The 27,927-nt window shown below is 48.2% G+C and overlaps 1 protein-coding gene across 1 annotated transcript in view; it reads right to left on the reverse strand.

Moving 5' to 3' along the window:
• LOC140411129 (heme-binding protein 2-like) overlaps nt 1-27,700 on the reverse strand; it is a 40,281-nt gene extending 12,581 nt beyond the window's left edge. Inside the window, exons 1-2 of the mRNA XM_072500190.1 lie at nt 27,493-27,700; nt 26,002-26,131 (exon numbers count right to left, since the gene is read on the reverse strand). Of these exons, the coding sequence (XP_072356291.1) occupies nt 26,002-26,131; nt 27,493-27,624 (262 nt within the window). The 5' untranslated portion in view covers nt 27,625-27,700. The remainder of the gene's footprint in view (nt 1-26,001; nt 26,132-27,492) is intronic.
• Nucleotides 27,701-27,927: the final 227 nt, after the last annotated feature.

Consider the following 27,927-nt stretch of genomic DNA (forward strand, 5'->3'; position numbering starts at 1 on the left):
GAGCTAGGAAGTAGATTGAAAAAACAGGAGCCAGAAGGCAGTAATCGCTGGATTACCTCCAGTGCCACTTGAGAGTGAGTAAAGAAATAGAAAATTGGTCAAGATGAATGCATGGCAATGGTGCAGGAGGCTTCAGATTCCTGGGACATTGGGACCGCTTGTGGGAACGGTGGGACCTGTACAAGGCAGACAGTTTGAACCGAAACCAAAATGGAACCAATGTTTTTGCAGGGAGGTTTGCTAGTGTTGTTGGGGAGGGTATAAACAAACTTGTCGGGGGGGGGGGGGATTATGAGAGAAGATCCAGCAGGGATAGATGCACAGCCAAAATTAGAAAAGACATCGAGTGGCATAGAAAGGCACAGAATGTCTGGACTAGTAAAGTCAGAAAGGAGTTTGTAAGATTGGTTGGCATTTATTTCAATGCCAGGACTCTGACCAACAAGGCAGATGAATTGAGGGCGCAAATTAAAACATGGGGGTATTATTTCATTGCTGTACTGAGATATGGTTGAGAGAGGGGCAGGATTGACAGCTCAATATTCCAGGATACAGGATTTTCAAGTGAGATAGGGAAGAAGGTAAAAGAGGAGGGGGTGTGGCAATTTTGATCAGGGAATCAAATACAGCAGTAAGGAGGGACAACATCTTAGAAGGCCCTTCAACTGAAGCCATATGGATCGAACTTAAAAACCGAGAAGGAGCAATCAGATTGCTGGGAGTGTTCTGTAGACCTGTGAGCAGCCTGAGAGAAATAGAAGAGCAGATATGTGGGCAAATCTCAGAGAAGTGTAAAAGTAGGGCAGTGACAGTGGGCATTTCAGTTTCAAAAGAACAAAGAACAAAGAAATGTACAGCACAGGAACAGGCCGTTTGGCCCTCCAAGCCCGTGCCGACCATGCTGCCCGACTAAACTACAATCTTCTACACTTCCTGGGTCCGTATCCCTCTATTCCCATCCTATTCATGTATTTGTCAAGATGCCCCTTAAATGTCACTATCGTCCCTGCTTCCACCACCTCCTCCGGCAGCGAGTTCCAGGCACCCACTACTCTCTGTGTAAAAAACTTGCCTCGTACATCTCCTGTAAACCTTGCCCCTCTCACCTTAAACCCATGCCCCCTAGTAATTGACTCCTCTACCCTGGGAAAAAAGCCTCTGACTATCCACTCTGTCTATGCCCCTCATAATTTTGTAGACCTCTATCAGGTCGCCCTTCAACCTCCTTTGTTCCAGTGAGAACAAACCGAGTTTATTCAACCGCTCCTCATAGCTAATGCCCTCCATACCAGGCAACATTCTGGTAAATCTCTTCTGCACCCTCTCTAAAGCCTCCACATCCTTCTGGTAGTGTGGCGACCAGAATTGAACACTATACTCCAAGTGTGGCCTAACTAAGGTTCGATACAGCTGCAACATGACTTGCCAATTCTTATACTCAATGCCCCGGCCAATGAAGGCAAGCATGCCGTATGCCTTCTTGACTACCTTCTCCACCTGTGTTGCCCCTTTCAGTGATCTGTGGACCTGTACTCCTAGATCTCTTTGACTTTCAATACTCTTGAGGGTTCTACCATTCACTGTATATTCCCTACCTGCACTAGACCTTCCAAAATGCATTACCTCACATTTGTCCAGATTAAACTCCATCTGCCATCTCTCCGCCCAAGTCTCCAAACAATCTAAATCCTGCTGTATCCTCTGACAGTCCTCATTGCTATCCGCAATTCCACCAACCTTTGTGTCGTCTGCAAAATTACTAATCAGACCAGTTACATTTTCCTCCAAATCATTTATATATACTACAAACAGCAAAGGTCCCAGCACTGATCCCTGTGGAACACCACTGGTCACAGCCCTCCAATTTGAAAAGCATCCTTCCATTGCTACTGCATAGAAGGCTCTGCCTTCTATGACCTAGCCAGTTCTGTATCCACCTTGCCAGCTCACCCCTGATCCCGTGTGACTTCACCTTTTGTACTAGTCTACCATGAGGGACCTTGTCAAAGGCCTTACTGAAGTCCATATAGACAACATCCACTGCCCTACCTGCATCAATCATCTTTGTGACCTCCTCGAAAAACTCTATCAAGTTAGTGAGACATGACTTCCCCTTCACAAAACCATGCTGCCTCTCACTAATACGTCCATTTGCTTCCAAATGGGAGTAGATTCTGTCTCGAAGAATTCTCTCCAGTAATTTCCCTACCACTGAAGTAAGGCTCACCGGCCTGTAGTTCCCTGGATTATCCTTGCTACCCTTCTTAAACAGAGGAACAACATTGGCTATTCTCCAGTCCTCCGGGACATCACCTGAAGACAGTGAGGATCCAAAGATTTCTGTCATGGCCTCAGCAATTTCCTCTCCAGCCTCCTTCAGTACTCTGGGGTAGATTCCATCAGGCCCTGGGGACTTATCTACCTTAATATTTTTTAAGACACCCAACACCTCGTCTTTTTAGATCTCAATGTGACCCAGGCTATCTACACACCCTTCTCCAGACTCAACATCTACCAATTCCTTCTCTTTGGTGAATACTGAGGCAAAGTATTCATTTAGTACCTCGCCCATTTCCTCTGGCTCCACACATAGATTCCCTTGCCTATCCTTCAGTGGGCCAACCCTTTCCCTGGTTACCCTCTTGCTTTTTATGTACGTGTAAAAAGCCTTGGGATTTTCCTTAACCCTATTTGCCAATGACTTTTCGTGACCCCTTCTAGCCCTCCTGACTCCTTGCTTAAGTTCCTTCCTACTTTCTTTATATTCCACACAGGCTTCGTCTGTTCCCAGCCTTTTAGCCCTGACAAATGCCTCCTTTTTCTTTTTGACGAGGCCTACAATATCTCTGGTTATCCAAGGTTCCCGAAAATTGCCGTATTTATCCTTCTTCCTCACAGGAACATGCTGGTCCTGAATTCCTTTCAACTGACACTTGAAAGCCTTCCAACTGTCAGATGTTGATTTGCCCTCAAACATCCGCCCCCAATCTATGTTCTTCAGTTCCCGCCTAATATTGTTATATTTAGCCTTCCCCCAATTTAGCACATTTAACCTAGGACCACTCTTATCCTTGTCCACCAGCACTTTAAAACTTACTGAATTGTGGTCACTGTTCCCGAAATGCTCCCCTACTGAAACCTCTACCACCTGGCCGGGCTCATTCCCCAATACCAGGTCCCAGTACCGCCCCTTCCCTAGTTGGACTGTCTACATATTGTTTTAAGAAGCCCTCCTGGATGCTCCTTACAAACTCCGCCCCGTCTAAGCCCCTGGCACTAAGTGAGTCCCAGTCAATATTGGGGAAGTTATTAACTTTAATATTAACTGTGGTAGTCATAGTGTGAAAGATTTAGAGGGAGGATAATTCTTAACATGCATCCAGGAGAACGTTTTAAGCCAGTAAGGAGAAGGTCCTACAATAGAGGGAGCGGTCCTGGTCTTAATTTTAGGTAACGTCGTTGAGCAAATGGTTGAAGTATCAATTTGTGAACATTTTGCAGACAATGTTCATAACTTAATCAGATTATAGACTGTTATGGAAAAGACCAAGGATGTGCCTGCAATCAAAGTCCTAAACTGGGGAAGGCCGATTTTAATAAGATCAAATATGATTTGGACAGAGTGGACTGGGAGCAGATAATTCTGAGAGGCCAAATTGTTCTGCAATTGGAGAGGCAGAAATTAATCAAGAACAGTCCGCATGGTTTTGTTAAGGGAAGGTCACATCTGACCAACTTGATTGAATCATTTGAACAGGTGTCCAGGTGTGTAGATGAGGGACATGTATTTTACATCGTCTACTTGGACTTCAGCAAGACTTTTGATAAGGTCCCCAATGGGAGACTGATAGCGAAGGTAAGAGCCGATGGATCCAAATATTTTGGCAAATTGGATCCAGAATTGTCTGAGTGGCAGGAAGCAGAGGGAGATGGTAAAGGGAAGCTTTTTTGCCTGGAATCCTGTGTCCAGTGGGGTCCAACAGGCATCAGTTGAATTAAATGAAATGAAAATTGTTTATTGTCACAAGTAGGCTTCAAATGAAGTTACTGTGAAAAGCCCCTAGTCGCCACATTCCGGCGCCTGTTCGGGGAGGCTGGTACGGGAATTGAACCATGTTGCTGGCCTGCCTTGGTCTGCTTTCAAAGCCAGCGATTTAGCCCTGTGCTAAACAACCCCTAATTTTTGGGGTCCTTGCAGTTTGTGGTTTATATAAATGATTCAGACATTAATGTAGGAGGATTGATCAGTAAATTTGTGGATGACACAAAAATTGGTAGGGTGGTAAATGGTGTGGAAGATAGCCTGAGATTACAGGAGGATGGACAGGCTGGTCAGATGGGCTGATCAATGACAAACGGAATTCAATCCAGATAAATGTGAGGTGATGCACTTGGGCAAGACAAACAAGGCAAAGGAATACAGGATGAACGGCAGGACCCTGGGAAGCACCAAGGTTCATAGGGACCTTGCTGTGCATGTACATTAGGCCCTTAAGGTAGCAGAGCAGGTGGATACAGTTGTTAAGAAGGCATATGGTATACTTGCCATTATTAGCCGAGACATAGAGTTTGAGATCAGGGAGGTTATGCTGGAACTGTATAAGACGTTGGTGAGGACACAGCTGAAGTATTGTGTACAGTTTTGGTATCCACATTATAGGAGCAATGTGATAGCACTGGAAAGGGTGCAGAGTAGATTGACCAGGATGTTGCCTGGGCTGGAGAGTATTAGCTATGAAGAGAGATTGGATAAACTGGGATTGTTTTCCTTGGAGCAGAGGAGACTGATGGGGGACATGATTGAGATGTATAAAATTATGAGGGGCATAGATCGAGTAGACAGGAAAAAAACGTTTCTCTTGGTGGAGCGGTGAATAACCAGGGGGTTTAGATTTAAGGTAAGTGGCAGGAGGTTTAGAGGGCATGTGAGGAAAAACCTTTTCACCCAGAGGTGGTGGGAGTCTGGAACTCGCTGCCTGAAAGGGTAGTGGAGGCAGAGACTCTTGTCATGATATGCAAACATGCAGCTAATGAACACTTAGAATAGGACATGACCAATGAGCGGTCAGGACACTCAGGGCTGGTAAAAGGGACGAGGCACTCACACCCCGTCTCTTTCCACAGACCAACATCTATAGAGTGAGACAGGGTGCATCCGCAGCATCACACACCAGAACGTGGCTTAGAGCAGGCTGGTTCAGTTAGACTGAGTTGCTACAATTAGATTAGCAGAGTGTCGAACTCATTGAAAACTGAGCTAAGAGCTCAATACACACATTAAACTCATTTCAAAGTCTGGAGCATCTTTTACTTAAAACTGCACCAAGTGGCAGCTTGTGTTATTCCAAACAACATAACACAACATGATACCAGGAGTCTGTTCAATCTAGCTAGTTCAACTCAGCAAGATGTGTGACGACCAGTGACTGCATACCGGCACAATGGAAAAGCTTCAGGATCCTCACCAGCTCAGGACCACCGGCAATCTCAGTGCCAACTGGCGGACATTCAAACAGAAATTTCAGCTTTACGTCAAAGTATCAGACCTCAATGGTGCGCCTGATGCATGGAAGATAGCTCTTCTTCTCACCACAGCGGGTGATCATGCCATAAAAATGTTCAATATTCATAGAACACGCATGGTCAGACTCAAAGCAGCTTCTTCCCTGCTGTTACCAGACTCCTAAATAACCCTCTTATGGACTGACCTCATTAACATTACACCCTGTATGCTTCATCCGATGCCGGTGTTATGTAGTTACATTGTATACCTTGTGTTGCCCTATTATGTATCTTCTTTTATTCCCTTTTCTTCCCATGTACTTAATGATCTGTTGAGCTGCTCGCAGGCAAATACTTTTCACTAACCTCGGTACACGTGACAACAAACAAACAAATCCACAAATCCAAATCCAACTCCTTTCACTTCGCCGAGGACCAGGATAAGACAAAGTACCAGACCATTCTGGAAAAATTTGACAGCCACTGTGAGGTGGACACCAACAAAATCTTCGAGCACTACATATTCAAGCAGCGATTGCAAGGTAAGGACAAAACCTTCAACTCCTGTATAACTAACCTTAGACTGCTAGCGCAATCCTGCAACTTCGGTGATATCACTGACTCCATGATCAGAGACCAAATCGTTTTTGGAGTTCACTCTGATCCTCTGCGGGAGCAGTTACTGAAGATCAAGCACATGACCCTGCCAGTCGCGATTGAAACATGCACTGTTTAGAGCGCTAAAAATCGTTATTCCCAGTACAAAACGGCAGAAAGTGAAAAACTAGCCTCCGATGAGGCGGAGGGTGTGCAGGCCATCTCCCGGATGCAGCACCTCAACATTGACGAAAGTGGTCATTTGGCACTCTCTTCCCAGGGCCCGACGCATGCACAATGCGATCGGGGTAACGCAGCGGCCAAAACCTGCACTGCACAGGTGCAGATGTCCGACAACTGCACTGCGCATGCGCAACGACGCACGGAGCGTCAGCACGCCAACGTCATGACGTGTGCGAACTGTGGCACTGCCCATTTAAAGAAACACTGCCCTGCAAGAGGCAGACGCTGTTTAAGCTGCGGGAAACCAAACCACTATGCAGCCTTTTGCAACTCTGCATCACCAGTCAGAAGCCAGCGCTCCCAGTTCCGACAACGGCGCATCCGGAGTGTGCAACACCGCCTACAGGATTCTGATCCCGGCACTGCAACGGATCCAGATGATGAATGCCTGGACAACACTTGCCATGTGGGCATTATTACAAAGTGTGAATATGCCACACCAGACACTTCGCAAAGTCAATCAATCCTAGCTGTGGATTCCGAGGACAAATGGCGAGCAGAGATAAAGGTCAGTCACTGCCCCATCCAGTTCAAGCTGGACACAGGTGCCTCTGCCAACCTACTCTCACAGGCCCCCCCCCATGGTCCTTCCAGTTGCCTGTAAGCTCCTGGATTACAATAGGAATGCCATCACGGCACTGGGGTCCTGCCATCTGAAAGTATCCAACCGACACACACAAGCACGGTTACGCTTCAAAATTGTTTAGCCAGACAGGGCATCCCTACTAGGTGCGCATGCCTGCAAGCAGCTGAACGTCATTCAAAGGGTTTACACCACGACGCCCTCCCATTTGGATCTTCTGGCCAGCATCGACGACATCCTCGCCCAGTATCCAGATGTGTTCAACGAGATGGGCACGCTGCCGTAGCGAAACAAGATTCTGCTACGACCTGATGCCAAGCCAGTGGTCCATGCACCACGACGAGTCCCTACTCCACTGAGAGAGCGCCTGAAGGCAGAGCTCAAGAATCTTCAGCAAAAAGGGCATCATTTCCAAGGTCACCAAACCGACTGACTGGGTCAGCTCGATGGTGTGCGTAAAGAAGCCTTCGGGGGACCTGCGCATCTGCATCGATCCCAAGGATCTCAATAAGAATATCATGCGGGAACATTACCCCATCCCGAAGCGGGAGAAACTCACAAGTGAGATGGCACATACGCGCTTCTTTATAAACTTGGACGCATCCCAGGGATTTTGGCAAATCCAACTGGAAGAGTCCAGCAGAAGACTCTGCACCTTCAACACGCCTATTGGCAGATACTGCTACAATCGCATGCCATTTGGCATAATCTCGGCATCGGAGATATTCTATCGCATCATTGAACAGATGTTGGAGGGCATTGAAGGGGTTCGTGTGTACGTGGCCGATATCATCATCTGGTCCACGACCCCTGAAGAACATGTGTCCCGTCTCCAGAAGGTATTCCGCCGTGTAAATGACTACGGCCTAAAGTTAAACAGGTCCAAGTGCTGTTTCGGAACATCCACGCTCAAGTTCCTAGGCGACCAGATCTCGCAACATGGAGTGCGCCCGGACACAGACAAAATCAAAGCCATCGAGGCAATGAGAGTCACTGAGGACAAGAAGGCAGTACTGCGCTTCCTGGGTATGGTCAATTTCCTTGGCAAGTTCATCCCAAACTTGGCCACACACACCACGGCCCTCCGCAACCTGGTAAAAAACTCAACTGCCATTGAGTGGAAGACGGAACACCAGACAGAGTGGCTGGAGCTGAAAGCCGAGCCCACCACTGCACCTTTCCTAGCATTCTTTGACCCAGACCGGGAAACAAAGATATCCGCAGATGTGAGTCAGGATGGCATTGGTGCGGTATTAGTTCAACCAGGTGACACATCATCCTGGGCACCAGTAGCTTACGCGTCACGGGCAATGACACCCACTGAAACCAGATATGCACAGATTGAAAGGAGTGCTTAGGTCTTCTCACCGGCATCCGCAAATTTCATGATTATGTCTACGACCTGCCGACATTCACTGTCAAGACGGATCATAGGCCTCTGGTCCACATCATCCATAAGGACCTGAACGACATGACGCCTCGGTTGCAGAGAATCCTGCTTAAACTTAGGAGGTATGACTTCAATTTGGTGTACACACCTGGCAAGGAGCTCATCATCGCTGATACATTGTCCCGCTCCATTAACACGCCCAGTGAGCCGCAGGAGATTATCCAGCACATCGAATCGCAGGTGCAACTGTGTGCAAGCACTCTCCCGGCGTCAGATGAGAAGATCGTTCTCATCCGAGATGAGACAGCCAAAGACCCCCTGTTGCAGCGAGTCATCCACAACCTCATCAATGGCTGGCAGAAAGGGCAATGCCCACAATTTTACAATGTTAAGGATGACCTGACAGTGATTGATGGCGATGGCATCCTCCTCAAGCTTGACAGGATTGTCATTCCGCTCAGTCTCCAGAGCTTGGTGCTGCGCCAGATTCATGAGGGACACCTGGGCGTTGAGAAGTGCAGATGCAGAGCCCGGCAAGTTGTCTACTGGCCCGGCATCAGCCAGGACATCACGAACATGGTCCTGAACTGTGCCACCTGTCAGCGATGAGAATCTCCAACCGCATGACCTAGAGACCTCTCCGTGGTCCAAGGTTGGCATCGATCTCTTCCATGTGAATGGTTGCGACTACATATTGATCATCGACTACTTCTCAAACTACCCTGAGGTGCTGAAGCTCCCGGACCTCACCTCTCGGACCGTCATCAAAGCCTGTAAGGAGACGTTCTCACGGCATGGCATTCCAATCACCGTCATGAACGACAATGGCCCGTGCTTTCACAGTCGAGAATGGTCCACGTTTGCCAGGTCATACAATTTCAAGCGTGTCACCTCCAGTCCGCACGATCCGCAGTCCAATGGAAAAGTCAAAAAAGGGTGCACATTGTTAAATAGCTCATCTGCAAGGCCGCGGACTCTGCTTCTGACATACACCTTGCACTGCTCGCTTACAGGGAGACTCCATTGTCCACTGCCATGTCGCCGGCTCAACTCCAGATGAACAGGGACCTGCGGACGACGCTTCCAGCCATACACCTGCCCAACCTTGATCACCCCCCAGTGCTGCAGAAGATACAGCAGCTTCGAGACGATCAGAAAAAGGGCTTTGATGCCCATGCCACCGATCTGGCCGTGCTATCCCCGGCAGACACTGTCAGGGTCAAGATACCGGATGGTGGGTGGTCTGCTCCGCCTGTCGCTGTTTGGCAGGCCGCCCCCGCTCTTATGTTGTACGTATGGCTGATGGCTCCATCATGCAAAGGAATCGACGGGCACTGAGCAAAGTTGCTTGCCTACAACCTCTTTCCCCTCCATTTCCACATGTTGAATTGCCACCTCCAGATACCTCGAACCACAAGGCCACCAGTCAGGCTTCCATCCCGCCTGTCAAGGTGCCGTCATCCCCTCCACCACTTCTCCAGCGGTTGACCAGGATCAGACGCAAGCCTCAGACACTGGACTTATGAATATTTGTTTTGTTTACTCTGTTCTGTATTCCTCAGTCAGTCACGTTAGACAGACTCATTCACATGTACAGACATTCAGAAACACCAACAAAACATAAAAAAGGGGAGATGTCATGATAAGCAAACATGCAGCTCATGAACACTTAGAATAGGACACGACCAATGAGCAGTCAGGACACTCAGGGGTGGTATCTCACTACAAAAGGGATGAGGCACTCACACCCCACCTCTTTCCACAGACCAACATCTACAGAGTGAGACAGGGTATATCCTCAGCTTCACACCCCGGCACGTGGCTTAGAGCAGGCTGGATCAGTTAGACTGAGTTACTACAATTAGATTAACAGAGAGTCAAACTCATTGAGAACTGTGCTAATAGTCCAGTAAACACATTGAACTCATTCCCAGTCGATTTCGGCGGGAGAACAGCTGGTGAGTCAGTTTCAGCGGGAGCAGTGCGGAAGTGGTTGCTGGGAGGTAAGTCTGTCCTTTAAAAGCACTTGTCTTTGCAGGGGCAGGCCAGTCGATTTCGGCGGGAGAATCAGCTGGTGAGTCAGTTTCAGCGGGAGCAGTGCGGAAGTGGTTGCTGGGAGGTAAGTCTGTCCTTTAAAAGCACTTGTCTTTGCAGGGGCAGGCCAGTCGATTTCGGCGGGAGAATCAGCTGGTGAGTCAGTTTCAGCGGGAGCAGTGCGGAAGTGGTTGCTGGGAGGTACGTCTGTCCTTTAAAAGCACTTGTCTTTGCAGGGGCAGGCCAGTCGATTTCGGCGGGAGAATCAGCTGGTGAGTCAGTTTCAGCGGGAGCAGTGCGGAAGTGGTTGCTGGGAGGTAAGTCTGTCCTTTAAAAGCACTTGTCTTTGCAGGGGCAGGCCAGTCGATTTCGGCGGGAGAACAGCTGGTGAGTCAGTTTTTTTTAAATTAGTGTTTTAGGCGGGAACAGGAAGTCGACCCGCGGACGTCTGGGAACACCCTCACCAATAAATTCTGGTGGAGAGGAAACCCGAGACACTACACATGTAGTGTCTCCCACCCGCCCTCCTCCTCCAACCTAATAATAAAACCCATTGGTCTGAGGTAAGTACCATATTTTATTATATTATTATTTTTTATAAAAAATTTAATTTAGTTGTTAGCCAGATCTTGGTAGAAAGTTAGAGGAATGGCAGGGAAGGGAGTGCAATGTTCCTCCTGCAGGATGTTTGAGGTGAGGGATGCAGTTAGTGTCCCTGCTGATTTTACCTGCAGGAAGTGCTGCCATCTCCAGCTCCTCCAAGACCGAGTTAGGGAACTGGAGCTGGAGTTGGAAGAACTTCGGATCATTCGGGAGGCAGAAGGGGTCATAGATAGCAGCTTCAGGGAATTAGTTACACCAAAGATTGGAGATAGGTGGGTAACTGTAAGAGGGACTGGGAAAAAGCAGTCAGTGCAGGGATCCCCTGCGGCCGTTCCCCTGAGAAACAAGTATACCGCTTTGGATACTTGTGGGGGGGGGGACTTACCAGGGGTAAGCCATGGGGTACGGGCCTCTGGCACGGAGTCTGTCCCTGTTGCTCAGAAGGGAAGGGAGGAGAGGAGCAGAGCATTAGTAATTGGGGACTCTATAGTCAGGGGCACAGATAGGAGATTTTGTGGGAGCGTGAGAGACTCACGTTTGGTATGTTGCCTCCCAGGTGCAAGGGTACGTGATGTCTCGGATCGTGTTTTCCGGGTCCTTAGGGGGGAGGGGGAGCAGTCCCAAGTCGTGGTCCACATTGGCACTAACGACATAGGTAGGAAAGGGGACAAGGATGTCAGGCAGGCTTTCAGGGAGCTAGGATGGAAGCTCAGAACTAGAACAAACAGAGTTGTTATCTCTGGGTTGTTGCCCGTGCCACGTGATAGTGAGATGAGGAATAGGGAGAGAGAGCATTTAAACACGTGGCTACAGGGATGGTGCAGGCGGGAGGGATTCAGATTTCTGGATAACTGGGGCTCTTTCTGGGGAAGGTGGGACCTCTACAGACAGGATGGTCTACATCTGAACCTGAGGGGCACAAATATCCTGGGGGGGAGATTTGCTAGTGCTCTTTGGGGGGGGGGGTTTAAACTAATGCAGCAGGGGCATGGGAACCTGGATTGTAGTTTTAGGGTAAGGGAGAATGAGAGTATAGAGGTCAGGAGCACAGATTTGACGTCGCAGGAGGGGGCCAGTGTTCAGGTAGGTGGTTTGAAGTGTGTCTACTTCAATGCCAGGAGTATACGAAACAAGGTAGGGGAACTGGCAGCATGGGTTGGTACCTGGGACTTCGATGTTGTGGCCATTTCGGAGACATGGATAGAGCAGGGACAGGAATGGATGTTGCAGGTTCCGGGGTTTAGGTGTTTTAGTAAGCTCAGAGAAGGAGGCAAAAGAGGGGGAGGTGTGGCGCTGCTAGTCAAGAGCAGTATTACGGTGGCGGAGAGGATGCTAGATGGGGACTCTTCTTCCGAGGTAGTATGGGCTGAAGTGAGAAACAGGAAAGGAGAGGTCACCCTGTTGGGAGTTTTTTATAGGCCTCCTAATAGTTCTCGGGATGTAGAGGAAAGGATGGCGAAGATGATTCTGGATAAGAGCGAAAGTAACAGTGTAGTTATTATGGGAGACTTTAACTTTCCAAATATTGACTGGAAAAGATATAGTTCGAGTACAATAGATGGGTCGTTTTTTGTACAGTGTGTGCAGGAGGGTTTACTGAAACAATATGTTGACAGGCCAACAAGAGGCGAGGCCACGTTGGATTTGGTTTTGGGTAATGAACCAGGCCAGGTGTTGGATTTGGAGGTAGGAGAGCACTTTGGGGACAGTGACCACAATTCGGTGACGTTTACGTTAATGATGGAAAGGGATAAGTATACACCGCAGGGCAAGAGTTATAGCTGGGGGAAGGGCAATTATGATGCCATTAGACGTGACTTGGGGGGGATAAGGTGGAGAAGTAGGCTGCAAGTGTTGGGCACACTGGATAAGTGGGGCTTGTTCAAGGATCAGCTACTGCGTGTTCTTGATAAGTATGTACCGGTCAGGCAGGGAGGAAGGCGTCGAGCGAGGGAACCGTGGTTTACCAAGGAAGTGGAATCTCTTGTTAAGAGGAAGAAGGAGGCCTATGTGAAGATGAGGTGTGAAGTTTCAGTTGGGGCGATGGATAGTTACAAGTTGGCGAGGAAGGATCTAAAGAGAGAGCTAAGACGAGCAAGGAGGGGACATGAGAAGTATTTGACAGGTAGGATCAAGGAAAACCCAAAAGCTTTCTATAGGTATGTCAGTAATAAGCAAATAACTAGGGAAAGAGTAGGACCAGTCAAGGACAGGGATGGGAAATTGTGTGTGGAGTCTGAAGAGATAGGCGAGATACTAAATGAATATTTTTCGTCAGTATTCACTCAGGAAAAAGATAATGTTGTGGAGGAGAATGCTGAGCTCCAGGCTAATAGAATAGATGGCATTGAGGTACGTCGGGAAGAGGTGTTGGCAATTCTGGACAGGCTGAAAATAGATAAGTCCCCGGGACCTGATGGGATTTATCCTAGGATTCTCTGGGAGGCCAGGGAAGAGATTGCTGGACCTTTGGCTTTGATTTTTATGTCATCATTGGCTACAGGAATAGTGCCAGAGGACTGGAGGATAGCAAATGTGGTCCCTTTGTTCAAAAAGGGGAGCAGAGACAACCCCGGCAACTATAGACCGGTGAGCCTCACGTCTGTAGTGGGTAAAGTCTTGGAGGGGATTATAAGAGACAAGATTTATAATCATCTAGATAGGAATAATATGATCAGGGATAGTCAGCATGGCTTTGTGAAGGGTAGGTCATGCCTCACAAACCTTACTGAGTTCTTTGAGAAGGTGACTGAACAGGTAGATGAGGGTAGAGCAGTTGATGTGGTGTATATGGATTTCAGCAAAGCGTTTGATAATGTTCCCCACGGTAGGCTATTGCAGAAAATACGGAGGCTGGGGATTGAGGGTGATTTAGAGATGTGGATCAGAAATTGGCTAGCTGAAAGAAGACAGAGGGTGGTGGTTGATGGGAAATGTTCAGAATGGAGTACAGTCACAAGTGGAGTACCACAAGGATCTGTTCTGGGGCCGTTGCTGTTTGTCATTTTTATCAATGACCTAGAGGAAGGCGCAGAAAGGTGGGTGAGTAGATTTGCAGACGATACTAAAGTCGGTGGTGTTTTCGATAGTGTGGAAGGATGTAGCAGGTTACAGAGGGATATAGATAAGCTGCAGAGCTGGGCTGAGAGGTGGCAAATGGAGTTTAATGTAGAGAAGTGTGAGGTGATTCACTTTGGAAGGAATAACAGGAATGCGGAATATTTGGCTAATGGTAAAGTTCTTGAAAGTGTGGATGAGCAGAGGGATCTAGGTGTCCATGTACATAGATCCCTGAAAGTTGCCACCCAGGTTGATAGGGTTGTGAAGAAGGCCTATGGAGTGTTGGGCTTTATTGGTAGAGGGATTGAGTTCCGGAGTCAGGAGGTCATGTTGCAGCTGTACAGAACTCTGGTACGGCCGCATTTGGAGTATTGCGTACAGTTCTGGTCACCGCATTATAGGAAGGACGTGGAACTTTGGAGCGGGAGCAGAGGAGATTTACCAGGATGTTACCTGGTATGGAGGGAAAATCTTATGAGGAAAGGCTGATGGACTTGAGGTTGTTTTCGTTGGAGAGAAGAAGGTTAAGAGGAGACTTAATAGAGACATACAAAATGATCAGAGGGTTAGATAGGGTGGACAGTGAGAGCCTTCTCCCGCGGATGGAAATGGCTGGCACGAGGGGACATAGCTTTAAACTGAGGGGTAATAGATATAGGACAGAGGTCAGAGGTAGGTTCTTTACGCAAAGAGTAGTGAGGCCGTGGAATGCCCTACCTGCTACAGTAGTGAACTCGCCAACATTGGGGGCATTTAAAAGTTTATTGGATAAACATATGGATGATAATGGCATAGTGTAGGTTAGATGGCTTTTGTTTCGGTGCAACATCGTGGGCCGAAGGGCCTGTACTGCGCTGTATTGTTCTATGTTCTATTTCAAAGTCTGGAGCATCTTTTACTTAAAACTGCACCAAGTGTCATCTGTGTTATTCCAAACTACATAACACAACAACTCTAATAACATTGAAGATGTGCAGTTGCGATCCCAGGGCAGACAAGGATGTGGGCCAAGTGCTGGAAAATGGGATTAGAATAGTTAGCTGGTTGTTTTTGACGGGTGCTGACGGGTCTTTCTGTGCTGTAGATCTCTGTGACTCTATAATTTTTAAAACCACCTTCTCAAATTGCCCTGCCACATTTGAGAAATTTGGCAGTTGGCCAAAAATCAGTTTCGCTCTGGGCTAAAAATAGACAGCAGTTGTCCGCTCCAGAGTTTCCTGGTGGGTTGGGTCGTCTTAAAAAAGCAGCTTGTCAGAATCACGGCCATCCCCCCACTCCAAATCAAAAGACCAGCCCAGTGGCTAATTAAAGCAGGGGGATTCATCACCGGCTGGAAGTATATAAGCAGCTGGTGAATGACACTTCCTTTGTGACCTCACATGTACGGTCACCCGCCTTTCAGAGCGCTGAGATGGCGGGTGCTACGACTCTGTGCCAGGCTCCGCATGCAAGATCAGGGGGAGCTCAAGAAGGGTTGGAGGATTCAGAGTCAAGTTTCTCCATTTCAGACAGGCGGTAAGATGGGCTGTTGGGGGTGGAAAGGGCCAGACGGCAAAGACTTGAGGACAAGAGGGGGGGGGGGGAGATGGGGGGGGGGGGGGGTGCAGCAGCGAGGGGAGAGTGCTTTATGAGTCAAGACTGTTTTCTGTGGAGTGGGAAGAGATGGGAAGAGACACACATTTGGGGGAAGGAAAAACTAGGTAAGGTTGCACGCAAAAACATGGAAAATAGAAGCAAGAGAAGGCCTTGCGGCCCTTCGAACCTGTTCTGGCATTCAATATGATCATGGCTCAGTAATATGTTCCCTTTTCCCCCCCACATCTTTTGATCTGTTTAGCGCCATGTGTTGTACCTAACTCCTGGAAAACATAAAATGCTTTGTCCTCCACTGATTCCTGTGATAGCGAGTTGCACAGAACAACAAAGAACAAAGAACAAAGAAATGTACAGCACAGGAACAGGCCCTTCGGCCCTCCAAGCCCGTGCCGACCATGATGCCCGACTCAACTACAATTTTCTACACTTCCTGGGTCCTTATCCCTCTATTCCCATCCTGTTCATGTATTTGTCAAGATGCCCCTCAAATGTCACTATCGTCCCTGTTTCCAACACCTCCTCCGGTAGCGAGTTCCAGGCACCCACTACCGTCTGTGTAAAAAACTTGCCTCGTACATCTACTCTAAACCTTGCCCCTCTCACCTTAAACCTATGCCCCCTAGTAATTGACCCCTCTACCCTGGGGAAAAGCCTCTGACTATCCACTCTGTCTATGCCCCTCATAATTTTGTAGGCCTCTATCAAGTTGCCCCTCAACCTCCGTCGTTCCAGTGAGAACAAATCGAGTTTATTCAACCGCTCCTCATACCTAATGCCCTCCATACCAGGCAACATTCTGGTAAATCTCTTCTGCACCCTCTCTAAAGCCTCCACATCCTTCTGGTAGTGTGGCGACCAGAATTGAACACTATACACTTAACTAAGGTTCTATACAGCTGCAACATGACTTGCCAATTCTTATACTCAATGCCCCGGCCAATGAAGGCAAGCATGCCGTATGCCTTCTTGACTCCCTTCTCCACCTGTGTTGCCCCTTTCAGTGACCTGTGGACCTGTACACCTAGATCTTTCTGACTTTCAATACTCTTGAGGGTTCTACCATTCACTGTATATTCCCTACCTGCACTAGACCTTCCAAAATGCATTACCTCACATTTGTCCGGATTAAACTCCATCTGCCATCTCTCCGCCCAAGTCTCCAAACAATCTAAATCCTGCTGTATCCTCTGACAGTCCTCATCGCTATCCGCAATTCCACCAACCTTTGTGTCGTCTGCAAACTTACTAATCAGACCAGTTACATTTTCCTCCAAATCATTTATATATACTACAAACAGCAAAGGTCCCAGCACTGATCCCTGTGGAACACCACTGGTCACAGCCCTCCAATTAGAAAAGCATCCTTCCATTGCGACTCTCTGCCTTCTATGACCTAGCCAGTTCTGTATCCACCTTGCCAGCTCACCCCTGATCCCGTGTGACTTCACCTTTTGTACTAGTCTACCATGAGGGACCTTGTCAAAGGCCTTACTGAAGTCCATATAGACAACATCCACTGCCCGACCTGCATCAATCATCTTTGTGACCTCCTCGAAAAACTCTGTCAAGTTAGTGAGACACGACCTCCCCTTCACAAAACCATGCTGCCTCTCACTAATACATCCATTTGCTTCCAAATGGGAGTAGATTCTGTCTCGAAGAATTCTCTCCAGTAATTTCCCTACCACTGAAGTAAGGCTCACCGGCCTGTAGTTCCCTGGATTATCCTTGCTACCCTTCTTAAACAGAGGAACAACATTGGCTATTCTCCAGTCCTCCGGGACATCACCTGAAGACAGTGAGGATCCAAAGATTTCTGTCAAGGCCTCAGCAATTTCCTCCCAGCCTCCTTCTGGATTCTGGGGTAGATCCCATCAGGCCCTGGGGACTTATATACCTTAATATTTTTTTAAACGCCCAACACCTCGTCTTTTTGGATCTCAATGTGACCCAGGCTATCTACACACCCTTCTCCAGACTCAACATCTACCAATTCCTTCTCTTTGGTGAATACTGAGGCAAAGTATTCATTTAGTACCTCGCCCATTTCCTCTGGCTCCAGACATAGATTCCCTTGCCTATCCTTCAGTGGGCCAACCCTTTCCCTGGCTACCCTCTTGCTTTTTATGTACGTGTAAAAAGCCTTGGGATTTTCCTTAACCCTATTTGCCAATGACTTTTCGTGACCCCTTCTAGCCCTCCTGACTCCTTGCTTAAGTTCCTTCCTATTTTCCTTATATTCCACACAGGCTTCGTCTGTTCCCAGCCTTTTAGCCCTGACAAATGCCTCCTTTTTCTTTTTGACGAGGCCTACAATATCTCTCATTATCCAAGGTTCCCGAAAATGGCCATATTTATCCTTCTTCCTCACAGAAACATGCCGGTCCTGAATTCCTTTCAACTGACACTTGAAAGCCTCCCACATGTCAGATGTTGATTTGCCCTCAAACATCCACCCCCAATCTAGGTTCTTCAGTTCCCGCCTAATATTGTTATAATTAGCCTTCCCCCAATTTAGCACATTCATCCTAGGACCACTCTTATCCTTGTCCACCAGCACTTTAAAACTTACTGAATTGTGGTCACTGTTCCTGAAATGCTCCCCAACTGAGACTTCTGCCACCTGGCCAGGCTCATTCCCCAATACCAGGTCCAGTACCGCCCCTTCCCTAGTTGGACTATCTACATATTGTTTTAGGAAGCCCTCCTGGATGCTCCTTGCAAACTCTGCCCCGTCTAAGCCCCTGGCACTAAGTGAGTCCCAGTCAATATTGGGGAAGTTCAAGTCTCCCATCACCACAACCCTGTTGTTTTTACTCTTTTCCAAAACCTGTCTACCTATCTGCTCCCCTATCCCCCGCTGGCTGTTGGGAGGCCTGTAGTAAACCCCCAACATTGTGACTGCACCCTTCTTATTCCTGATCTCTACCCATATAGCCTCACTGCCCTCTGAGGTGTCCTCCCGTAGTACAGCTGTGATATCCTCCCTAACAGTAGCGCAACTCCACCACCCCTTTTACATCCCCCTCTATCCCGCCTGAAACATCTAAATCCTGGAACGTTTAGTTGCCAATCCTGCCCTTCCCTCAACCAGGTCTCTGTAATGGCAACAACCTCATAGTTCCAAGTACTAATCCAAGCTCTAAGTTCATCTGCCTTACCTGTAATACTTCTTGCATTAAAACATATGCACTTCAGGCCACCAGACCCGCTGTGTTCAGCAATTTCTCCCTGTCTGCTCTGCCTCAGAGCCACACTGTCCCTATTCCCTAGTTCTCCCTCAATGCTCTCACCTTCTGACCTGCTCCAGTGCCCACCCCCCTGCCATACTAGTTTAAACCCTCCCGTGTGACACTAGCAAACCTCACGGCCAGGATATTTATACCTTTCCAGTTTAGATGCAACCCATCCTTCTTATATAGGTCACACCTGTCCCTGAAGAGCTCCCAGTGGTCCAGATAATGGAAACCCTCCCTCCTAACCAGCTGTTTAGCCACATGTTTAGACCATAAGACCATAAGACATAGGAGCGGAAGTAAGGCCATTCGGCCCATCGAGTCCACTCCGCCATTCAATCATGGCTGATTTCAACTCCATTTACCCGCTCTCTCTCCATAGCCCTTAATTCCTCGAGAAATCAAGAATTTATCAACTTCTGTCTTAAAGACACTCAACGTCCCGGCCTCCACCGCCCTCTGTGGCAATGAATTCCACAGACCCACCCCTCTCTGGCTGAAGAAATTTCTCCTCATCTCTGTTCTAAAGTGACTCCCTTTTATTCTAAGGCTGTGCCCCCGGGTCCTAGTCTCCCCTGCTAATGGAAACAACTTCCCTACATCCACCCTATCTAAGCCATTCATTATCTTGTAAGTTTCTATTAGATCTCCCCTCAACCTCCTAAACTCCAATGAATATAATCCCAGGATCCTCAGACGTTTAGCTGCTCTATCTTCCTATTTCTAGCCTCACTGGCATGTGGCACAGGGAGTAATCCCGAGATTACAACCCTAGAGGTCCTGTCTTTTAACTTTCTGCCTAGCTCCCTGAACTCCTGCTGCAGGACCTCATGCAATATGTCGTTAGTACCAATATGCACAACGACCTCTGCCTGTTTGCCCTGCCCCTTCAGGATGCCCCCTACCCGTTTGGAGACATCCTGGACCCTGGCACCAGGGAGGCAACATACCATCCTGGAGTGTCTTTCTCGTCCACAGAAGCGCCTATCTGTGCCCCTGACTATAGAGTCCCCTATTACTATTGCTCTTCTGCGCTTTGACCCTCCCTTCTGACCATCAGAGCCAGCCGTGGTGCCACTGCTCAGACTGCTGCTGTTTTCCCCTGATAGGCTATCCCCCCCCACAATATCCAAATGGGTCTACCTGTTCGAGAGGGGGACAACCACAGGGGATTTCTGCACTGACTGCCTGCCCTTTCTGGTGGTCACTCATTTCTCTGCCTGCACCTTGGGTGTGACCACATTTATATAACTGCTATCTATGACGCTTTCCGCCACCTGCATGCTCCTAAGTGCATCCAATTGCCGCTCCAACCGAACCATGCGGTCTGTGAGGTGCTCCAGTTGGGTGCACGTTCTGCAGATGAAGCCATCTGGGATGCTGGAAGCCTCCCGGACCTGCCACATCTCACAGTCAGAGCACTGCACCCCTCTAACTGACATTGCATCAGTTAATTAGTAAATTAAAGTTAAAAGTTAAAAAATCTGTTTTAAAGTTACTGTTAACTATCTGTTTCCTAGCACTAGATTTCTACTATAAATGTGAACGGTAAATATAGTACTCTCCGATCTCTGGCTTAGAGACCCCTCTAAATTATAATTAAGCAATTAGGTTTAATTAGTTACCAATGCTTAATTTTTTTAATTTAGTGTAGATTCCCAACCAGCCACTCAGGTCACAGCTTTTCTGTGATGTCACTTCAGTTTCCCCCCCCCCCACACACACAATTTGAAAAGGTAATAAAAGTAAAAATGAGTAAAAATCACTTACTTACCTTCTGAGGATCTCAGATGCTCTCTGGTTCTCTCCCTGCTGATTAAAAGTTACAGGCCAGAAGAAAGAGAGAGAACAAAACAGTAGGGAAAAGCACCTTCTCCCACTCTGCACCGAGTTACCTCACTGCACCAAATTACCAAATCACTCTCTGGGTGCACAAATTTCTCCTCATCTTAGTCTGAAATGGTCAACCCAATATCCTCAGACTGTGACCCCTGGTTCTGGACACACCCACCATCAGGAACATCGGGCGGGATTCTCCGATCCCTTGCCATTCGCGCCGGCGCAGTCGGCATGGCACCGGCCGTGGGCTGCGCCACGCGGCCGCCCCCCGATTCTCTGCGATGGGGCGAGTTAGCCGAGTCCCGCCGGCGCTGTTCTCGTGTGTTCCCACCTGGCGGGACCTCGGTGTTCATATTGCGAGGGCGGCCTGGTGGGGGGGAGGGGGTATCCGACCCCGGGGGGCCCTGGCCTGCCCCACGATCGGGGCCTACTGATCGGCGGGCGGGTTCACCCTGGTGGGGGCCTATATTCCTCCGTGCCGGGCCCCTGTTGCTCTTTACTATGTTGCGTCAGGGCCGGAGCGGAGAAGGCGAGCCCGTGCTTGCTGTAGCGCGTAGGTGCGAACTCGTGCCAGCAGTAGCGCGCATGCGCGGACCCGTGGTGCCCGTATCGGCAGCTGGAGCAGCGTGAGGCTCTCCAGTGCCGTGCTGGCCTCAGGTGACCCACAGGATCGCTGATCCCAGAGGCCTGTTGATGCCGGCGTAAAACGCTCCAGTGTTTACAATGGCGTCAACGCTTGGCCCCAGGATCCCTCCCATCATTCCTGAATCTACCCTCTCTGGACTTGTTAGAATGTTGCAGGGTTCTATGAGATTCCCCTTCATTTTTGTGAACTTCAGCAAATACAATCCCAACTGACTCAACCCCTCCTCATCCATCCATCTATTTTTCCCAGGAATCAGTCAGGACTGGGGAGATTGGAAACTAATCAGAGTCAGAAAGCATAGAGGCTGGATAGGCTGGGACGTTTTTTCCCTGGAGCGTCGGAGGCTGTTTTGATGCAGTTCATGCATAGGATCTGGAGTGAGGTGATGCACGATCAATTGTACAAAGACTCAGGTTGGGTACAACTGCGGCTTTATTGCAGTAAGGTGGTTTACCTCATGGGTGAAGGCAGATTCAATTGAGGCATTTAAGAGGCAAGTCTAAAACGAAGCTACGGGAAGAAGGCCACATGGAGGGCAGTGAAAACATTGTAAAAATCGATAGAAGGAGTTTGGAAAGAGTGATTGATTGGGTGTGGACATCGTAGACAAGACCAGCCTTTTTTGCCCATCCCCAAATTGCCCTTTAACTGAGTGGCTTGGTAGGCCATTTCAGAGGGCAGTTAAGACTATAAGACCATAAGACATAGAAGCAGAATTAGCCCACTCAGCCCATCGAGTCTGCTTCACATTCAATCATGGTTGATACTTTTCTCATCCCCATTCTCCTGCCTTCTTCCCATGACCCCTGAGCCCGTGTTAATCAAGGACCTATCTATCTCTGTCTTAAAGACACTCAGTGATTTGGCCTCCACAGCCTTCTGCGGCAGAGTTCCACAGATTCACCACCATCTGGCTGAACAAATTCCTCCTCATCGCTGTTTTAAAGGATCGTTCCTTTAGTCTGAGATGGTGTCCTCTGGTTCTAGTTTTTCCTACAAGTGGAAACATCCTCTCCACATCCACTCTATCCAGGCCTTGCAGTCTCCTGTAAGTTTCAATAAGATCCCCTCTCATCCTTCTAAACTCCAACGAGTACAGACCCAGAGTCCTCAACCGTTCCTCATACGACAAGCTGTTCATTCCAGGGATCATTCTTGTGAACCTCCCCTGGACCCTTTCCAAGGCCAGCACATCTTTCCTTAGATAAGAGGCGCAAAACTCATCCTCCCAGTGTGTGCGTGGGTTTCCTCCGGGTGCTCCGGTTTCCTCCCACAGTCCAAAGATGTGCAGGTTAGGTGGATTGGCCGTGATAAACTGCCCTTCATGTCCAAAATTGCCCTTAGCGTTGGGTGGGGTTACTGGGCTCTGGGGATAGGGTGGAGGTGTTGACCTTGGGTGGGGTCTTTCCACAGCCCGGTGCAGACTCGATGGGCTGAATGGCCTCCTTCTGCACTGTAAATTCTATGATCTATGATCTATAAAACTGCTCACAATACTCCAAATGGGGTCTGACCAGAGCCTTATAGAGTCTCAGAAGTACATTTCCAATAATAATAATAATAATCGCTTATTGTCACAAGTAGACTTCAATGAAGCCCCGAGTCGCCCCATTCCGTCGCCTGTTCGGGGAGGCCGGTACAGGGATTGAACCCGCACTGCTGGCCTTGTTCTGCATTACAAACCAGCTGTTTAGCCCACTGTGCTAAACCAGCCCCAATCAAATCTGGCCAGCTCCTCCCTCATGTCTTTGTAGTTACCCTTATTTAATTGTAATACCGTTACATCTGATTGCAGCTTCTCCCTCTCAAACTGCAGGGTAAATTCTATCATATTGTGGTCACTGCTCCCTGAGGGTTCCTTCACCTTAAGTTCCCAAATCAAGTCTGTCTCATTACACATCACTAAATCCAGAATTGCCTGTTCCCTAGTAGGCTCTGTCACAAGCTGCTCCAAAAAAAATCTCTTAAACATTCCACAAATTCCTTTTCTTGGCTTCCATTACCAATCTGATTTTCCCAGTTCACCTGCATATTGAAGTCCCCCATGATTATTGTAACATTGCCTATTTTACATGCTTTCAAAACTCCTAATTTATTTTCTGCCCAGGCAGGAATGTTCCCTTCCAGTCGGGGAACACTTCAGCAGTCAAGGGCATTCAGCCTCTGATCTCCGAGTAAGCATTCTCCAAGGCGGCCTTCAGGACGTGCGACAACGCAGAATCGCCAAGCAGAAACTTATAGCCAAGTTCCGCACACATGAGTACAGCCTCAACCGGGACCTTGGATTCATGTCACATTACATTATCCCCCACCATCTGGCCTGGGCTTGCGAAATCCTACCAACTGTCCTGGCTTGAGACAATTCACACCTCTTTAACCTGGGGCTACCCCTACCTCTGGATCTGTAAACACTTAATTAACTGCAAATGCTCACATTCCAAGCATTGTCTTGCATCTTTGAATCTGTCTATATATATGTTTCTGGAACATACCTCTTCATTCACCTGAGAAAGGAGCAGTGCTCCGAAAGATAGTGTTTGAAACAAATCTGTTGGACTTTAACCTGGTGTTGTAAGACTTCTTACTTTTCTGCCCCACATCCTGGCTACTGCTAGGGGAAACTGCACATAACTCCCATCAGGGTCTTTTTACCTTTGCTCAACTCTACCCACACAGATTCTATGCCTTCTGATCCTATATCGCTCCTTGCTATCGATTTAACTTCATTCCTTACTAACTGCAACCCTACCCTCTTTGCACATCTGCCTGTCTTTTCCATAGGACACATATCCTTTTATATTTAGATCCCAGCCCTGTTCCCCTTGCAGCCACGTCTCGGTGATGCCCACAACATCGTACCGGCCAATTCCAATGTGAGCAACAAGCTCATTTACCTTGTTCCGTATACATGACAGCCAGGTAAGTTTGGCAGATTTCCTTCCCTAAAGGACATCAGTGAATCAGATGATTTTTTTCCCCAACAATCAACAATGGTTTCATGGATCATCATTTGACTTTTTGGGCGGAATTCTCTGCAAACCGGCGGGGCTGGCAACACTGGCGCCGAGGAGTGGCGTGAACCACTCCAGCGTCAGGCCGCAACTAAGGTATGGAATCCTCCGCACCTTCAGGGGCTAGGCTGGTGCCGGTGTGGTTTGCGCATGCGCGGGAGCGCCGACGCGGAGGAATAGAGTGCCGTCACGGCACAGGCTTGCCCGCGGATCGGTGGGTCCCGATCGCGGGCCAGGCCACCGTGGGGGCACCTCCCGGGGCCAGATCCCCCCGCGCCCTCCAAAGCCCCCGGAGGCCGCACGCGCAGCCAGGACCTGCCGGTAAGTACCTACTCTAATTTACGCCGGCGGAACCGGCCGAAAATGGGCGGTCACTCAGCCCATCGTGGGCCAGATAATCGCCCGGGGGCAGCTGCCAGTGGCCGCCGACCGGCGCAGCGCGATTCCCGCCTGCGCCAAATTTGGCAGCCGGCAGGGGTGGGATTCACGCCGCCCCCCCCCCCCCCGGCGATTCTCCGATCCAGCGGGGGGGGGGGGCATGGGAAGGTGTGTGAGAACAGGAGAGGTTTGGGGTGGTTTGAGTAAATGTGAATTGAACGTGAAATGCCACATTTAATAATTCATGCACCGACACCACAGATCTCTCTGTTTTTCCACCCCAGTAAAATTATTGGATTTAGTTCATATCGGTTTTCCTGTTAGCACCCTCCTCCATTTCCCAATTATTATATCACCTGCAAAAGTTGAAATTATGCCAAATCCATATTATTAATATTTATCCAAAGTGTAATTATACTAATACAGATCCCTGGGGAACATCACTGATTACTTCTCCCAGCCTGAAAAACAACTGTTCACCACTACTCTCTAGTTTCTGTCACTGAGATAATTCTGTATCAATGCTGCCAATCACTTTAAACCCATGCGTTTAAATGTCGCTATCATATTGTAATTTCACAAACGCCGTTTGAAAGTGTATAACCACAACAACAGCTGTACAATCGCCATTATCCATTAAATATCGAAATGATGTTTTTCAAACACGATTCCCCTTGAACAAAGATGTGGAAATGCCGGTGTTGGACTGGGCTGGGCACAGTAAAATGTCTGACAACACCAGGTTAAAGTCCAACAGGTTTATCTGGAATCACGAGCTTTCGGAGCGCCTGATGAAGGAGCTGCGCTCCGAAAGCTAGTGATTCCAAACAAGCCTATTGGACTTTAACCTCTTGAACAAGGCAGGATTTCCACTGAGTCTCAGTCAGGAGCCAGCATTCTTGCAGCATCCAGTAAGCTGAGAGAGACGCAGTTTGTCAGCTTCCACAAAGGTTCATGTCGACTCCAATAGTGGGATTCATGCCTGACAAAGATCCTTTATTATACTCGGAAAATTCAACAGCCCCACAGCTGGAGTCAGAACATGAGTTTGGAATCTCACTCCCAGCACATCTGGGAGCATAAATCCTGCCGGTATCAAAGAAGTAGCCCAAATGGCCCTTCAACCCACTAGTCACATGTGAACGAGGAACGCTCTGGGATTGACAATGGTGGAATTCTTTGGTCAGTGTGTCAATCTGTACAGAAAGTTTCAAACGTGACAGGTTAAAGAGTGAATGGTTGGTTCATATTCTGTTGTTACTTTGAAGGAACACCTGACATACCTGCAGAATTATTAAAATATACATAATTGAAAAGTTTCTCCAGGCCGATCTCCAGTGCACTTTCCATATCCATTCCAGAAACCTCAGTTTCAACCCATTGGTGGCTTTTGAATTTCATTACATCATAATTCTAAGATTAGAAGAGAAAATCGATTACGACATGACAACTGAACTAACACCAAAATAGATCAGTGTTGAGAGGTTTGGGATGGTCGCAGTATTCATGTCCTGGATGGACTGACCATGTAAAAGATTTCGGAGTTTTTGATGGAATTCTTGGCATCAGCACTTTCAGATTAATTTTCCTTTCTCTCTCCCTCTTTCAACTTTAGTGTATCCCTGCACCCTGGGCCTCGTCCCTTCCCCTTCGTTTAAAAAAATAATAACATACATTGTGAGAGGTTTATTGATGTTTTTCTACACTGAATCAATGCAATGAACACATTCCCAGTTTTGTAACCCCCACTAGGCCCATGGGGACAACCCGTCCAATCTACCCGTGGGGCTTGTGGATTACGAGCTCGCTCACTGAGGGGCAGAGGCCTGTTAATTTCACCAAATAAAAGCCAACCTAGAAAGGAACCGGCATTGTCAGATGGTCCTGGCTGGGACGAGCTGTGCCCTTCACTTAGCTGAGCTGAAGGAGCTGAGTAAAATATACCCATGTTGGCTGATGATACAAATCTAGCTGGGAATGTAAGCTGTAAGCAGGACACAAAGAAGCTCAGAGGTATAGACCGGATGGGTAAATGGACAATGCGTTGCCGGACAGAGTTGGAAATGCTGCACAGCAGCTCCACCAGCTGTTAAAGAAGGGGCACCAGTGGGTATGGCCCCCCACCACCCCCACCCCCACCCCCCCACCCCCACCCCCGCACCAGATGAGATTCACAGAGATGAAACAGAGATTTTCCTCTGAGAAATTGCTCACCCATTTCGACCCAGCCAAGTTGCTTCTACTCACATGTGACACTTCCCCTTACGGAGTGGAGGCCGTGTTCGCACATCGAATGTGCGACGGATCGTAACAGCCTGTCACATTTGCGTCCTGCACACTGACTGACGAGAGCACAATTATGCGCAAATTGAGAAGATATAACATAGTGACCTTAAGTCTGTTATAAGTTTCCTTTCAGAAAGTGGGTTAGATTCAGTGAATACAGGTGGAGCTGGAACGATCCCCAAGTGTACAGTCCTTCACATTGTCCCACTAACTCATCCCAGTTCCCACACCGACCCCTCTCTTGATCCGGTGCTAGAGAAGTAATCCCTGATATTTTCCTTACTATTCTACCTGGTAGTGAAGACCAATCAGGCGATGACAGCTCCTGTATAAAATGTTAATGAGAGCCGAGAACCGATTCCAGTCCAGTCTCATGTCTCAGGGTTGACGTGTGAGCTGTCGGTGCGCCGCACATGTACCCCAAAAAACAGGCATTAAATAATTTCCACAAACAATAGAGAATGCGGTAAACTCTGAACTATACTCACCTCTCCCTGCATGACGAAAATGGGTTTGAAGCAGTCAACATCTTCACAGAGATCGAGTATCTTGTTTACCGCATTCTGTGCAGCGAGTTGGTTCCAGAAGAGGACAGACACAGTTAAGAAGATTCTCAGCATCTTGGTGTCGGCTCAGATCACTGGTGAATCCACTGAATGGCTCTCAGCACCTTCAGCTCGATCTGCAGTTTGAGCAGAGAGCTCAGAGATTTTTATCCTGTTTTCGGGAGATGATTTTGAATAAAGTTTAGCTACAGGCATGAACATAATGTGTTGAAGAAATGCCCCAGCTAATTAACTATGGAAATGTTTTTTGGTCCCCGCCTTGAATTTAGAAATCATTAACCCCGTGAGTGCTGGTTCCGGGGCAGCTATTTCACTATTGGTTCCAGTTCACACACTAAGGATTGACCTCCCTGTTTG

The sequence above is a fragment of the Scyliorhinus torazame genome, chromosome 4 (assembly GCF_047496885.1).
Source record: "Scyliorhinus torazame isolate Kashiwa2021f chromosome 4, sScyTor2.1, whole genome shotgun sequence".
Taxonomy (NCBI): Eukaryota; Metazoa; Chordata; class Chondrichthyes; order Carcharhiniformes; family Scyliorhinidae; genus Scyliorhinus; species Scyliorhinus torazame.